At 36.3% G+C, this 16,360-nt stretch overlaps 1 protein-coding gene across 5 annotated transcripts in view; it reads right to left on the reverse strand.

Annotated features, from left to right (window-relative positions):
* Positions 1-16,360, reverse strand: part of NBEA (neurobeachin) — a 731,002-nt gene that overhangs the window by 245,650 nt on the left and 468,992 nt on the right. For all 5 annotated transcript variants that reach the window (XM_062194378.1, XM_062194375.1, XM_062194377.1 and 2 more), the window contains exon 38: positions 4,041-4,165. In XM_062194378.1, coding sequence (XP_062050362.1) covers positions 4,041-4,165 — 125 coding nt within the window. The remainder of the gene's footprint in view (positions 1-4,040; positions 4,166-16,360) is intronic.

The following is a 16,360-nucleotide window of genomic DNA, read 5'->3' on the forward strand; positions in this document are numbered from 1 at the left end:
GCAAAATTAGAACATTAAACATCAAGGAAAAATTACATGCCTCTGGGTTTTTATTAATCACATTCCAACACCAGAGGCTGAAAGTATATCAAATCACACCAAATCTTTTGCACATGACAACCTCATAAATTATTCAACTCATTAGTATTACTAAAAAGCATGAAAAACTCCATCAATATACGGGTTATTTTCCAACTGAAAAAGGTCAACCAAAAGTTTTAATAATGAAGTCAAAGGGAAAGCTTTTCAAAGTAAATATGAAAATAAAATTATTGTCCTCTATTTTATTGAAATTATATCCAATTCTGATCATTTGCTCATTTAAAGATATCATTATTAACATATTTTCTTTGAGATTGCAAAACATTGTCTGAAAATAATGCCAAGAGTTCAAATTATGGCTAAATATTCCTTCCCATCATATAAAGTTTAACTATGAGTTAATCTAAAATGTTTGGCTGAATTTAGGATATCAGGAAAAATCAAGTGCCACAAATTATCTTTATTAAAACATGAAGGCCGCTAAATAAACTTCACTTTTATTTCACCAATACAGCTAAACTCAGCCAGTGGTTTAAATCCTAGGGATTATTTTAATGACCATATCAATATTCCTTATTTAAGCAATTTCATATATAACATGTTTAAAAATCTGAAAACTTTGATCATGAATCAAATACTTTTAGCCATACTGAAAGTTCCAAACATACAACATTCTTTTATTCATAACATATCTGTGTTTCTAACCATTCAAAAGAATGTAATAAGAAACTTCTGACCAAAGTTAATGGCAGAATTCTGTACATTTAATGTTTAACTTTCAAGACAGAATTTAACAATAGGGAAATTAGAATGCTATAATTATTGAACTATAGGAGGAGTATACTGAAATTCAATTTGGCTTAGAAGCTTGCTAAGAATTTTTGGGTTTTTACTATAAATATATCCTTAATATAAGGATACAAAACATTCAGTCATTTGGATGTTAGTCCATACACTGCCAGACTTTCAGATGCTTAGGCTCATTTAAATGTTTAATAACAGAGAGAGTGCTCAGATGACAGACTGAGCTTTTTTTTTTTTTTAAGTTTTATATCGATGTTCTGACAATACGTGAATATGAAACCTGTCTTTAAAATATGCAAAACCTGTTTTCAATTAATTTTTTCAACATGTATTTTCACTGGGTGAAATGCTTGGTAATAATTACTGACATTTACTTCCTGTTTCTTCTGAAGAAACACTTTATATGTAGGTTAGAGGGCATACTACAAGGTTGGGAGAAGGTACCCTACAGTAGATTTTCTCTTGGCAGTTTGAGCTGTACTGTTGACTGCCACATTGAGGGTCACTCTCACTCCAGGGAGTGCTTCCCTCTCGCTCTCTCTGTGTTCTCCATATTTTAGTTCCAACTCTATTCAGTTTCCAGAGTGTGTGGATGTGGACAGTGATGAAGGTGAAAACAGGTAAGCTGCAGAACTCTGTCTGGAGGCAGAACTGTTCAGTTCTCCTTTGTATTCCACTCTACAACCTTAACCTAACAATGACTATCAAAGAACTCTAGCACAGGTATCAAGTAGATTTTCTGAATATTTTGTTCTTAACATGTATAAAATAAAAGCATACTTCTTTTTCTTTTATCAAAGAATCCAACTCAAGAAGAACAATAGGTTCTGAATGCTGACAATGATCTAGAATTTAAAATTTGTAAGTACTACATATTTTAAAATATATTCATGGCAAGCAGGAGAATATTTTGTATCACCTGATCCTCTTATCTGCCTCAAAACTGGAGCATTACTTTTTAGTTTAAGTTCATTAACAATAATTACTATATTTGTTAACTATTATTATTAGTCTCAGAAAGATTTTAAAGGCAAAGATTAGATTTTTTTTTTCTGGATGTCTCTGACACTGGCTTACTAACAGAAATATTTTACAAATCATTCAAATAAAAAGATCCATTTTTAAGGAGAAACAAAAATAGATATTGTAATTTTTTTAAAAGTAAGCTATAAAATGTGGAATGCAGTATAAGGTAAATCCTATATAATTAAATCTTTGGTAACTCAATATCAAGAATATACTATAGCCCAACCTCTGTTACAAATTGTCTGTAGATATTTCTAATTACAAATGAGGTAAGTTCATGATGAATTGGTGAAAAATTCTACATCATTGGATAAATAAAATAAATTTTAATAACTTTAATGTTTTAAAGCACACCACTGCTAAATAGGCAATATTTCTAAGAATCTCTTCTTTAGGATCATCAACTTAATTTTAAGTTAGTATCAAATCCTTAGGCTACTGAAATCCTTTCTTGATCTTTAGAGTTGATTAAAGAAATTATTGGAGCTGGTACTGTGGCATAGTAGGCTAAGCCTCTGCCTGTGGTACAAGCATCCCAGATGGGTACTGGTTCATGTCCCAGCTCTTCCCATCCAGGTCCCAGCTAATGGCTGGGAAAACAGAACAACATGGCTCAAGTGCTTTGGCCCCTGCACCTACGTGGAAAACCAGAATGATCTTGGTTCTCAGTTTTGGATCGGCTCAGCTCAGCTCTGGCCATTGCGGTCATTTGGGGAGTGAACCAACGGAGGAAAGACCTTTCTTTCTTTCTTTCTCTCTGTCTGTAACTCTGCCTCTTAAATAAAAAAATAACTGATTTTTTTAAAAAAAGAAATTATCTATGGTAAGCTCAAATACAATTTTTTTCAGTTTTTTTTCCATAATTACTCTTATTGTATTAAGTTTCTTTGTAACTTTTATCTTTTTTTCCATAGATTATTTCACTGTATAAAGTTATCTTGTAATTTCTATCTTATGTATAAGGGTTTCATATTAAAATGTACCATATTAATGTGATCATGTTTGAGCCTTACTAATGTATATCAATGAATTGCTTAGTGGAATGACATGTTTTAAACTTGCACATTTTGTCTTTTTTTAGAATTAAACATTTTCCATGTTCGATCCATCAAGAATATGAATGCCATTACAAGATATAAACTGTGGTAAACTATTTACCAACTATGGTAAATTTTAAAACAGATGGATCACTTACTACTGTTAGGTAAATAAAGATTAATATAATAAAATACAAGTAGCTATAAGAATAAAGGTAACAATAAAAATATATGGACGATGTGCTCGCTTCGGCAGCACATATACTAAAATATATGGACAATGTTCATTATTGGTATTTCATCAGTGTATGTGAATTATAAAATTCTGATATGATACATCAAATTGAATTTCTTAAAAACAGGTAATAGAAAACATGTCGCTAAGTACACTTCTTAGTGGACTATCACGCACACTAACATTGTTAGAGAATAGCTTCATTGTAGTGTGATAGTTGCAAATAGGGGACCATCTTTTTTCAAACTTCATCTGCAACCCATTGGAAGATTGGGAATTTAAATAAGCAGACTATAATAGTATTTTTTTTTTTTATTAACTGGAAAGAATAGAGTAGGAATAACACACAAAGTGCCAAGTAAAGAGAGTACTAGTAAAACATCTGTTGCAGTTATTTATTTCAAGTATGTATGTGCCTGTGTATTTATAAAAATATATCACATGTATTTATGTATATGAACACGGCATATATATGTGTATACATTATATGTATAACACACAATGCTATACACAATATAAATATGTCTGATTAGAGGACTACAATTTGGCATATTATTTTATTCACCACAGTTTTTGATCAGCAAAGTTTGCAAACACTGAAAAAGAAATTGACTTTATTCTCATCTGACGCTGAAAGGGATGGTGGGTAGTAGTCAACTATGTGGAGCCTTTAATCTCTTAGATTAGAAAGCTGTTGAAGGGTCTTAAGTATATCTAGTGAGAAAAATACTGGAGTGATTAAGTATAACCTGACATTAGTGAAGGATAAGGCAGAACAAAATACTTTTGGCTTATGACATGGAGAACATTAAATACCAGTGATAAAAATAAATTATTAACCACAATGAGTCACTCATATCCAGAAGAATTTTTGTTTAAGAGGCATCAGTACTAACCATATTCTATTGCAGCTTTGAGCAATGCTTCAGCGTGAGTGGAGCCGAATGCATTACGAACAAATCGTCTCCTTCGACGAAGATCATCTTCCCAGTAATCCAGACGCCAGAAATCATGCAATTGGCTATGAATGTGAAAATAAGACAACAATAATCTTATTAATAACAGTGCATATGGGAAATATATTTTTCGCATTAAATTAAAGCTTATTTCTATAGTTGTATTGGAAAATTAAGATGATTTTTGATATTTATATTTTACGCATAGGCCCATACATATATATATTTCTTCTACAAATGAACAAATCTAAAAATAGTAACATCTCATATTTTAAGCATTGTAACACTCAAGTGCTAATTTAAAATTTTTTCTTTCTTCTACTAAAAACATTAATCACGGCGAGTTTAGTACAAATGCAACATCAAATTACAAGTATTAATGGCACAGTTTTCTTTCTTTTACAGTTTTTAACAAGGCTTGTAAATCACAGGACAGACCTTACTACAAATAGTTTGCAATTTAATGACTATGGTTTCTTAGTAGACTGAATTAAGAAGTATAAAATATTGCCCATTTGGATTTGGTGGAGCAATGATTAAAATAATGTGCTGAAATATTCATTGAAATAATTCCCTGCTGCCCACAGCAACCTGAGAAAAGTGCAATTTTATCCATTATTAATAATACTGAATTAGAACTGCAAAATATTCCAGTATGTGGTAATTGTCTTGGTAAATTATTATTCTAACAGTAACAGAGTCTTTGAATGATTTTACAGCTTTTAGCTAATATAAACCATTAGCAATCATGGTCATCATTGGGTAACACTGTCTTTTATATGCTACACTAATATTAAAAATCCACAAGATATTTCAGAAACTAAAACATGTTCATTGTATATCAGTGGAACATTTCATGATATAATCTTTGTTTTCAATTTACCTCAATATAATTTAGTGGTAAATACCATTGTCTGAGAAGTTGGCATTCCAGCATATAATATTCGGAGTAATATACTAAACAGAGAATATTCTAATTTTTCTCAGCAGTATTATTCATAAAAACACACAACATGTGTTCACAGAAGATTTTATTTCATTTTTCAACTTGATATCTTATTGTAGAAGAAAGTTTTATGATCAATAAAGTTAGAACCTGTATATGTTTTGTTTATCATAGCATCTCTAACACAACATCTGGCATACAATATGTTTTAAGTAAATATTCAATGAGGTAATTAAAACACTTTTTAACTTCAAAAAATCTCCAGACATTTATAGTCATTGAGAAAAATGATTTAATTTTGAAAAACATTTTAGATTTTCTGGCTCTATAATTTTGTTACCCATAATTTAATTATAACAACACAAAAATCAGATATCTAAAAAGCATTAAAATTAAAAGCATTTGAGCATACTTTTTTCTGTATATCAAAATTATAATATTTTTTCTGTTAAAATAATAATTACCTCGTAATTATAATAAACAATGTATCACTGTTACTAATTTAAAATAGGATGACCTCTCTCCTTACAAATATAGACTAACCTCAGGGGTTTAAGAAAGACTATGCTATACTCTTGCTGTAATAATTTTCCTTAATTAAAATTAAGTAAATGAGGAGGGATCATTTATATCAGGCGAGATCAGAGATCTAAAGGGATCTCAACATTTTTAGCATAAAATACCTACTTTCCCCTTTCTTCCTGTTAAGTGTAACTGAGCAATTCTGGACATCTTACATAAAACAAACATAAGAGGACTTTGAATGGTGAAGAGAGGGCAGACTGGCTAGTGGTCTCAGGACTCAAGGAACAATGGAGACAAAGAGGCCAGGAGCCCAAAGGTTTAAACAAAAGTAGGCCCAGACACAAACCTGTTCTCTCGAGCCAACACACACAAAACTGATCTGCATACTAACACAGAAAACTTTTAGACAACAACTACTGTATTCCAGCCAAATCTCACAGAAATTCTGTGACCCTATCCCATCCACACCAGCAAAGGATAAGTGGGGAGGCCAGATGTGTACCCTCATGACAGTGTAATGAGGTACCACCTCACCTTCACTGCGGCGGTATAGGGGAAGGTCAAACAGGGAGTCAGGACTTCCATCTCCGCTGGCTGGTAACAAGGTGTCCTCCCCCAATCAATCAGTGGGGACCATGTAGACAACCTGGAGAGCAGCCCCTGCTGGAAGTAATGAGGCAGCCCTGTCCTTCTCCACTAGGGTTATTATGTTGGAAGAAGTGTAGGGGAGATTCAAAACTGTAACCACTGACTGCAAGTAATGAGGCCAACCCTACTGGTGGATCTTTCATCTCTACCAAGCACTGTGGAGGAATCTCCACCACACTCTGTGGGTTTAAATGAAAGCCAAGTGAGGAACCCAGATGTCTAGTTCCACCTGGCAATAATGAGGCAGTGGAGCAATGTTAGAGAAGATCAATTAAACAGAAAATTTGCATGAGATAACATTATCTCAGAGCATAACAAGAAAATATCTAGGTTCAATCTAAAAGTACTTGACACACCCAGAATATGTAAGATCTCAAACAGAATGTAAAAAGATCACAACAGGGGGCCGGCACAGTGGCACAGTAGGTTAATCCTCTGCCTGTGGCGCCAGACATGAGGAACAGAGGTGCCATGTGGGCTGCTCCTCTTCCAATCTAGCTCTCTGCTAAGGCCTGGGAAAGCAGTAGAAGATGGCCCAAGTGTTTGGGCCTCTGAACCCAAGTGGGAGACCGGGAAGAAACACCTGGTTCCGGCTCTTGGCTTCATATAGGCATAGCTCTGGCCGTTGTGGCCATGTGGGGAGTGAACCAACAGAAGGAAGACCTTGCTCTCTCTCTCACTGTCTAACTCTATCTGTCAAATAATAAAAAAAAAAAAATTATTTATTTGAGAGATAAATTTACAGACAGTGAGAGGGAGACAGAGAGCAAGGTATTCCTTCCATTGGTTCACCCCACAAATGGCCGTTACAGCTGGAGCTACACCGATCCGAAGCCAGGAGCCAGGTGCTTCCTCCTGGTTTCCCATGCTGGTGCAGGACCCAAGCACTTGGGCCATCCTCCACTGCCTTCCTGGGCCACAGCAGAGAGCTGGACTGGAAGAGCAGCAACCGGGACAGAATCTGGTGCCCATGTGGAATGCTGGCGCCGCAGGCAGAGGATTAACCAAGTGAGCCATGGCGTGGGCCCCAAAATAAATAAAATCTTAAAAAAAAAATCACAATGGCACTGACAGAATCTTTAAAAATTAATTAAGAACAGATTAATACAATTATCACAGAAGGGGGTCAGTTATCATGGGAGAAGGTTCATGCTAAAAGGATGAATGTGCCCTTCTTGCTTTCTCTCTTCCGTGTCCTTGTGTATTCTGCCATGGGATGATGCAGCATTAAGGCCCTCATCAGATGTTAATGAATTAGTGGTAATTAGTGGTAATCATTGAGGTAAGGACTTTTGCACATGAGTTCTTGTTTTTTTAAAGAGTTATTATTGAATTTTCTTTTTTTTAAGATTTATTTTATTTATTTGAAAAAGTTACAGAGAGAGGTACAGACAGAGAGGTCTTCCATCCGCTGGTTCACTCCCCAGATGGTTGCAACTGCCGGAGCTGTGCCGATCCAAAGCCAGGAGCCAGGGGCTTCTTCTGGGTCTGCAGGGGCCCAAGGATTTTGGCTTTCTCAGGCCATAGCAGAGAGCTGGATTGGAAGAGGAGCAGCCAGGACTAGAACCAGCGCCCATATGGGATGCCGGCGGCGCTAAGGCCAGGGCTTTAACCTGTTGCGCCACAGCACCAGCCCCTGCGCATGAATTCTAATTCCACAAGGATCAAACAAAAACACACATTCTGATGGGCAGACTGACAGTTAAAAGTTGCTGCCTCCTTCTGGACACATTGTAGAACTGAACTTCAGCCTCTGAAATTAGGCATGCTGAAGTGATTTCTTTCAGCCAATAAAATGTGAGCAGAAGAGACAGACTTCCAGATAAAAGTCCTAACAGTCAGTATACAATCTTCCATGTTTCCTTCCTTCCACTGTAAGAATGAAGAAAACAGGAGGCCGGCACTGTGACGTAGTGGGTAAAGCCGCACCTGCAGTACAGGTATCCTATATGGGCACCGGTTTGAGTCCTGGCTGCTTCATTTCCGATCCAGTTCTCTGCTATGGCCTGGGAAAGCAGTAGAAGATGACCCAAGTCCTTGGGCCCCTGCACCCGCACGGGAGACCCAGAAGATGCTCCTGGCTCTTGGCTTCGGATCGTTGTAGCTCTGGGTATTGCGGCCAATTGGGGAGTGAACCAGTGGATGGAAGACCACCCCCCACCCCATGCCTCTCTTTCTCTTTCTGTGTAACTCTGACTTTCAAATAAATAAATAAATCTTTAAAAAAAAATGAAGAAAACAGGCATTGATGGAGTCTCTCCATCATTTTGTGAGTGACTTCACTGAACACAGCTTTCCTGCAATTCCAGTTGGGCTTGTACAGTGAATGAACAATTTCTTTTTTTTTTTTTTTTTAATTGAGCTACTGAGATTTGCAGGTTGATTGTCACTGCAGTATAATCCAATCCAAGAATTTGGTAAGTTCCTACAATAATTATAGAAGGGTCAAAATTTACTGAGAACTTAATTATGCTCTAGATATTTCTAATAATTTATATTTATCAACTCATTTATTTTTCATTAATTCCATTTGAGCTAACTACTATCATTAATCCACTTCATAGATGAAGAAACAGAGGCCTACAGCAGTTGAGCAATGTATCTGTGACCAAGCAACTAGTTGGTGGCAGAGAAGTATGTGTCCTCAGGCAGTCTGACTTCTTGGTTCATGCTGCAGGCTTTCTAACGGTAAGGCAAACAACCAAGAAGATGGACTATCTTTAAGATACTAAACTGAAAGAACCGGCATAACTGTTTGTTACCTTTTTCTAACCAGACCTAATTACTCTGGATGAATATAATCACTGTGAAATATGCAACATGCTATATATACAAAGTGCATTCAGTTGTTTCAAAGATTTATTTAAAAGCATTGTTGGTGGGGAGGAGAGAGGGGGAAAGTGAGGGAGGGGGGGAGAGGGAGAGAGAGAGAGAGAGAGAGAGAGAGAGAGGGACCTTTCATCTGCAGGTTCATTCCCCAGATAGCCACAATAGCTGACTGGGCCAGGCTGAAGCAAGGCACTTCATCCAGGTGTCCGATATGGGTGGCAGGGGCCCAATTACATGGGCCATCTGCTGCTGCTTTCACAGGTGCATTATTAAGGAGTTGGATTGGAAGTGGAGCAACTGGGATACGAACCTGATACTCATATGGGATGCTGGCATCACAGGCAGTGGCTTAATGCACTGTGCCACAATGCTCATCCATATTGATTCATTTTCCAAAAAACATTAACTGTGTACTTAATATGAGCTAGGTCACAGGCTAAATATTAGGTTTGCATGGGTGACTAAACCAACATGACTCCTGTTTTTGTATAGTTTTCAGTTTCATAAGAGTCAAACTTAGAAGTTTTGATAAATGCTAATAAAGAAAGATGAGATGCAGTAATGAAAACAGGGGAACCAGGTTACTGCATCAGTGAATGTATGAGCATACAGATGAGGATATGCAACGAAATGTGATTGAAAAATACGTTGCAAAGAGGAAGTCAGTATTTACTGGCTCTTAGTTCTCCTCCAAAATAAAGATCAATAGTATTTTTAAAATTAAAGACATCTTGTGTCTTATTTGGTCGATTCCCAGCAACATAAATTAACTCAGTGCTGTAAGGACCTGTGTGCACCGTATGGGCTCTTAGACAAATGATGTATCTAAACATACACATCTGATGCATCTCTTAAGTGATTATTACTGAGCACAGCCCCCAAGGTCTTCTCTGACACTCTTCCAATACTCTGTAACTAGGATTGTGCATTGTACTTGGTCATTTAAATGACAAATTGATTGACAAAGAATCCTAAAAACCTGCATTTATTTCTGCCTTCCAAAGTGTGCTATCACATTCTGATACTGTAGAGTCTAAAGCAAAAAGTCAAATCCTACTCTCCAGCCCCAATGTGTTTTTAATCCAGTGTAGTTTGTTTCCTCTCTACATGATTACAGAATCTGTAAGGAAAGACAGGATTCCAAATATACCATTGGGGATGCATTTCAATTTTTTAGCCATATTCTTCATTCCCATGCATGTCAGAAGGGAGTACTTATGAATTACGATTCTTGACAAACTCTGAAACATTTTGGATTCACATTAGATGGAGACAGTGATTAATGCAAGTATGTGAATTGAACAAGATTCCCAACTAATGATAATGCTTCAGGTAAAAAAAGAAAAGTGAATTATTATTACAATGTAGTTTGGATGGCACAAGACAAATTTTATACAGGAAAAGTTTTGTTACTTATCAAATCAAATAGGTAAAGACAGGAAAAAAGAGAGTAGAAAAGTAAATGTTTTGTCTATAATTTTTTTTCCAGTATGCTTTTCTTGCTTTTACTTAGCTTCTGTCTAACATTTGTGTATGTTGTTAAGAGTCTCCTTTTTGTCTTTTTTTTTTTTTTTTTTTTTTTTTTTTTGACAGGCAGAGTGGATAGCGAGAGAGAGAGAGACACAGAGAGAAAGGTCTTCCTTTTTGCTGCTGGTTCACCCTCCAATGGCTTCTGCGGCCGGCGCATCTCGCTGATCCGAAGGCAGGAGCCAGGTGCTTCTCCTGGTCTCCCATGGGGTGCAGGGCCCAAGCACTTGGGCCATCCTCCACTGCCTTCCCGGGCCATAGCAGAGAGCTGGCCTGGAAGAGGGGCAACCAGGATAGAATCCGGCGCCCCAACTGGGACTAGAACCGGGTGTGCTGGCGCCGCAAGGCGGAGGATTAGCCTGTTAAGCCATGGCGCCGGCCCTTTTTGTCATTTTTATTTTCTGTCTTCTTCTTCCTCTGTACTGTTTACTGCAACAGCAATACATTTTATTTCTTGGGATCACATTTGTTCCTAATTTATTTACTCACGGGAAACAGGAAAAGGTAGTACCATTTAATGTGTGATAATATGATCTTAGTTACATAACATGAAAAGTTAAACTTCTAGACCTAAAATACACCACAAAAACTCCTAGCTTATTCCACAATAAACTTCAAAAAAATCATGTGAATGTTATCTGGTAATTTTTAAAGGTAGGTATATTTGTAGCATAAATGTGAAGGTGAGGCATTTCCATTTGATAAAGAGCAAATCAGTCAAGAGGAAATCTTCATTCTTCCTTAAAATAAATGATCATATAAGAGGGCTTATAAGAGATATGTGTGTGTGTGTGTGTGTGGCGGAGGGGAGGGAACAGTGCAGAATGAAAGGTCTCCTGATAACAATAGTGAATGTTGATTCTTCAATTTGCTTTTTATTTTGTTTTCTTCAGGGATAGTAGTTTATTTTTTGAGAAAAAATAATATTTAGCTGTCTTTTTTTATTTTCTGGTATCTTAAGGGATAAAGTGGCTTTATAGTCTTTTTTTTTTTTTTTTTTTACAGGCAGAGTGGACAGTTAGAGAGAAAGACAGAGAGAAAGCTGGACTGGAAGAGGAGCAACTGGGACAGAATCCAGTGCCCTGACCAGGACTAGAACCTGGGGTGCTGGTGCTGCAGGTGGAGGATTAGCCTATTGAGCCATGGCGCCAGCCGGTTTTATAGTCTTTTAAGTTGTAGTTTTCAATGTAAAAATGACAGATGAGAAAAATAAGTCCACAAGCATCTATTCATGTTCTTTATGTTATTGCAAAACATAAAAACAGCTATTTAAGTTGTTGATGAAACTTGGCTCCATTTTACTAAATATTTATTTACAATCTCTGTAAAATTTGAATCTCAACTAATAGAGGAGGAAGAAAGAAAGGATTTGAGTGTCCAAAGAGAATAGTGGAGTAGTGGTTCTGGAAGTTAAGAGGAAAAGTCACCCTATTAAGGCACTGTCAAGTCATTTCCTACCATGGCTTTTAAGTACCAGCTGTGACCCTGAAAGAAGGACTTTTGGAGTGAATGAAAGGCTTTTAATCTTCAACAAGTTTAAGGGATGATTCAGTCCACTTAATTTACTTCTTCACTTTACAAACACTGTGGGGAAAAACGGCTCCAATATTTTGAAATAGGAGGCAGGGCTGAAAGTGGAGAAGTTTTTTTTTTTTTTTTTTTTTTTTAAGCTTCAGTCAATAAGCTTTCTATTATCATAAGGTCAGTACATACTGAATTGCATTTTCACTCTTTGTCTTTGCACCTTTAATCAGCTATTCTGACTCAGCACTTTTTTTTTTTTTTTTTTTGGGTAACAGCATACACACAAAGCATTTTGAGCTTATCACACCCTCCTTTTTTCCCCTTTCTGTAGAGCTAGACTCTCAGTTTAAAGTAATTTTAGGGCAGAAATAAGGACTTTAATCTTAATTAACAAAATTGTAAAATTACTTGTAAAGCATCTAATTCTAAAGAGCAATTATCCCACTTGAAGAAAGCAAGCATTTTTTCATCTTAATAATTACTGCTATGGTTAATAGGCTTAAATATTTTTAGAAAGTATAATCAAAAGTTCTTCCCCAATAAGACTTCAAAAATTGATTACTATATAAAATCCCACAGAAAGTGACTTATTTGGAGGCACATCATTATGCTGAATCGCACAAGTTTCAATTATCTTTAAAACTATGTCAGTCACGACAAAAATCTATGCTTTTAAATGCCACAAAATCTTTCACATAAAATATGTCCTACTGGTTATGTGACATTTACGGGTCTGGTGTTAAAGTCGTGAAGCTCATCATTTTTATTACTACAAGTCTCTAAACCTTAGTTTTCCTAAAATGCTGATGAACAAAACTGACTGAACACAATCAATGTAAGGCACACATGTGAAGTGTTTAGCCCACTGCCAGGCACATATTAGCAAGTAGGAGCCACAGCACCAGGGAATAGTCTAACTAGACTTGGGATAAACTCCTGGCCATCCCATTTGCTTGGTGAATGACAACTGCTCTGAACATTCATTTAGCATTTATTGGGAAGTAAGAGTTCTTATTTATGCTCTTTGCCTAATGCTTGCTACGGGCCCACAAATAAAATGATATTAACTATTATAAAACTAAAGTGCATCTATTTTTGCATTTCTAGAAATCAAAACAGCTTTCCAGAAATCAAGTACATTTTTTATAGGCAAAACATTTTAATGTGTATTTTAAATTTACTTTCATCTACTTGAAAGAAAAAGAGGGAATGAGGAACACTGCCCGCCCCCCCCCCCCCCACACACACACACAGAGGGAGAAAGAGAAAGAAAGAAAGACAGAAAGAGGGATATCTTCCACTTGCTGGTTCAGTCCTCAAATGTCAGTAGTAGCCAGGTCTGGGCTAGACTTAGGCCAAAAGTCCCAAATTCTACCTGGGTCTCCCATGTGGGTGGCAAGGGCTCAAGCACTTGGACCATCAACCTCTGCTTATCACTATGCATTATCAGGAAGTTGGATCACAAGTGGAACAGCTAGAATTTGAACCTGCACTTCACTATTCTGTAGCTTAACCTGCTCTGTCACAATGCCTATCCAAAGGGAGAACATTTTTAATTCAATACTTAACAGGGAGATAGTAACACAGGGTCTACAAGTGCCCTCTTTCCAGTATTATCTCTCTTATTTCAGTATCTTCATTCTTCTCAGACAGTTTCATCTAATCTTGCATTGTTCATTCTGAGTTCTATACTATTCCTTTGATTACAATTTTCATGATTGTGGCTGGCACCTTGGTGCAGGGGCTTAAGTCACAGCTTACAACATGGCATCCTGTATCAGGGTTCTGGTTCAAGTTCTGGCTGTGCTGCTTCTGATCCAGCTTTCTGCTATGAAAGCAGTGTAGGTTGGCCCAAGTACTTGGGCCCCTGCCACCCATGAGGGAGACCAGGATAGAGTTCCTGGCTCTGGCTTCAGCCTGCCCTACCCAGGCTGTTTGCGGCCATTTCAGGAGTGAACCTGCACATAGAAAATCTCTCTTTCTCTCAGGGTATGTGTATTTCTCTCTATCACTGGTGTTCTACCTTTCAAACAAACAAATAAATCCTTTAAAAAATGTCATGATCATCCAGTTGGCAATTAATTGCATATTCTTCTTCATTATTTGTGTTTATTTCACGTAAGGCCATTCTTCTTGCTAAAATAGCCTTGCTTCTCCATTTGGATATTAATCACTATATTGTTCTTTGGTGAGTCTCAGTTTTCATTTAATACCTCATGCCTTTATGGTCTGATGCTCTAACTAGATTGTAGCAATAAGAGATCAGTATATTTGTCGTATGTAGCTTTGTAAGCACATAGTATTTCGGACACTGCAAATAATAGGCAGGCAATAATATTTATTAGGTTGATTGTTATCTTGTAGTATTTTCATATAATAAAATTAGATTTAACTTTTAAAATGAAATCACCAAAGAGACAAGTCTACAAATACAAAGCACAGTTACTAAGAACTATACATGCTTATGAATATTAACAAAATTACATTATACCCTATTTTGCTCTCCCATTAATACACATTAAATTTGGTGGAACTCGTTTTCAAACTACTGATAATAGAACTAAAAGCATCACTTTTTGAGTAGGTTATCATCCTTCTGGAGATGAAATGACTTGCCAGTAACATATTTAATCCAAATCAGAAACTGTAATAGTAAATTAAGAACTTGGTGACAGTTGAGTCTGCTTTTGTGAAGTTTGCTCTTGGCCAAGCAATTATCTCAGTAATCAAATGCAAGCTTGATCTATTTGTATTTGATTCTTTCTGATATTTATCAGCCATGCCTGAGAAAAATGTTTTCATCCCCCTAAAAGTTATATTAGACATCTGCTTTTAAGCTAATTGAAAAAGTGTACTTGTTAGCTTTACAATTAACTTTCTGCTTATAAAAGCTCTCAACCTGGTTCAAGCTTTCAATTTTGTGTCCTTTCAGAAAACTACCAAACCGTATGCCCTCTGCATTTTGGTACTTTTTTTTTTTTTTAAAAACAAATGACAGTCCATAAAAATATAAAACTTGAAGCAGGTGGTATGGTGTAGTGAGTTAAGCTTTGGCTTGAGACACCTGCATCCCATATCAGAGTTTCTAGTCTGAAGTCCTACCTCTGCTTCCAATCCAGCTTTTTCTGGTAACACAAACCCTGGAAAGCAGGGGATGACAGCTCAGGTAATTGAGTCATTGCCACCCATCTGGGAGATTTGTATGGAGTTGTTGGCTCCTGACTGTGCTGGCCTAACTTTATTGGTTAGAGGCATTTGGGCAGTGAACCAGCAGATGGAAGATCTGTCTTTCTTCATCTCTCTCTCTCTGTCTCTCTCTCTCTTTCTCTCTCTCTTTCTTCACCTTCTCTGTTACCTTGTCTTTCAAATAAGCCAACAAATCTTAATAAATAAATAAATAAAACCTGGGCAGCTGTGGTGGCACGGTGGGTTAAGCCAATTCTGAGATGTCCGTATCCCATATTAAGTGTCTGGGGTCAAATCCCATCTCTGCTTCTGATCCAGTTCCCAGCTAATGCACAACCTGGGAGGAAGCAGATCATGGCTCAAGTGCTTGGATCCTGACCACCAATGAAAGAGATCAGGATGCAGTTTTGGGTTTTTGCCTTCAGCCTGGCTCAGCTCCAATTGTTCTGCGAATCTGGGGGAAGTGAACCAGCAGATGGAAGATCTCTCTCTTTCCCTGTGTCCACGGACCCCATAATTCTGCTTTTCAAATAAATAAAGTTTGAAATATATATAAAGCCATTTAAAAAGTAATTTTCTCTCCATTATTTATATTTTCCAAACTAATATAATTGTAATAATGAAGGGACAAGGAAAAAGCATCCCCTAGAGCTTAGTATTCATACAGCAACCATTTCACTGTAGTTTTACTACCTCATTCTCATTAATGTAGACAAATATTTAAAAAATTTGTATTCACAATAGAGGAATGACTTTGTAGGCATTTACAAATTAATGTTTTAAAATAACATTTAATTTTAACTCATTTTTACTTTTTTGGTATAAAATATTTTTGTGAATGTTAATATAACACATATTTAAATTTAAATATACCTAAATTCTTCAAAATTTATATATCAGGTATTGCAATTGTATTTAAATTAAATTTTACATTAAAATGTAATAATTGAATTTTTTCTTGTTACCATTTTAGGAGGTTTTTAATTATTTTCCAAATTTGGATTTAAGTTTCTTGCATGATATTTTATTTTAGATTATTTTGGCTCCATTTTCAAAATTTAAATAGTTCACATAA

The sequence above is a fragment of the Lepus europaeus genome, chromosome 6, assembly GCF_033115175.1.
Source record: "Lepus europaeus isolate LE1 chromosome 6, mLepTim1.pri, whole genome shotgun sequence".
Lineage (NCBI taxonomy): Eukaryota > Metazoa > Chordata > Mammalia > Lagomorpha > Leporidae > Lepus > Lepus europaeus.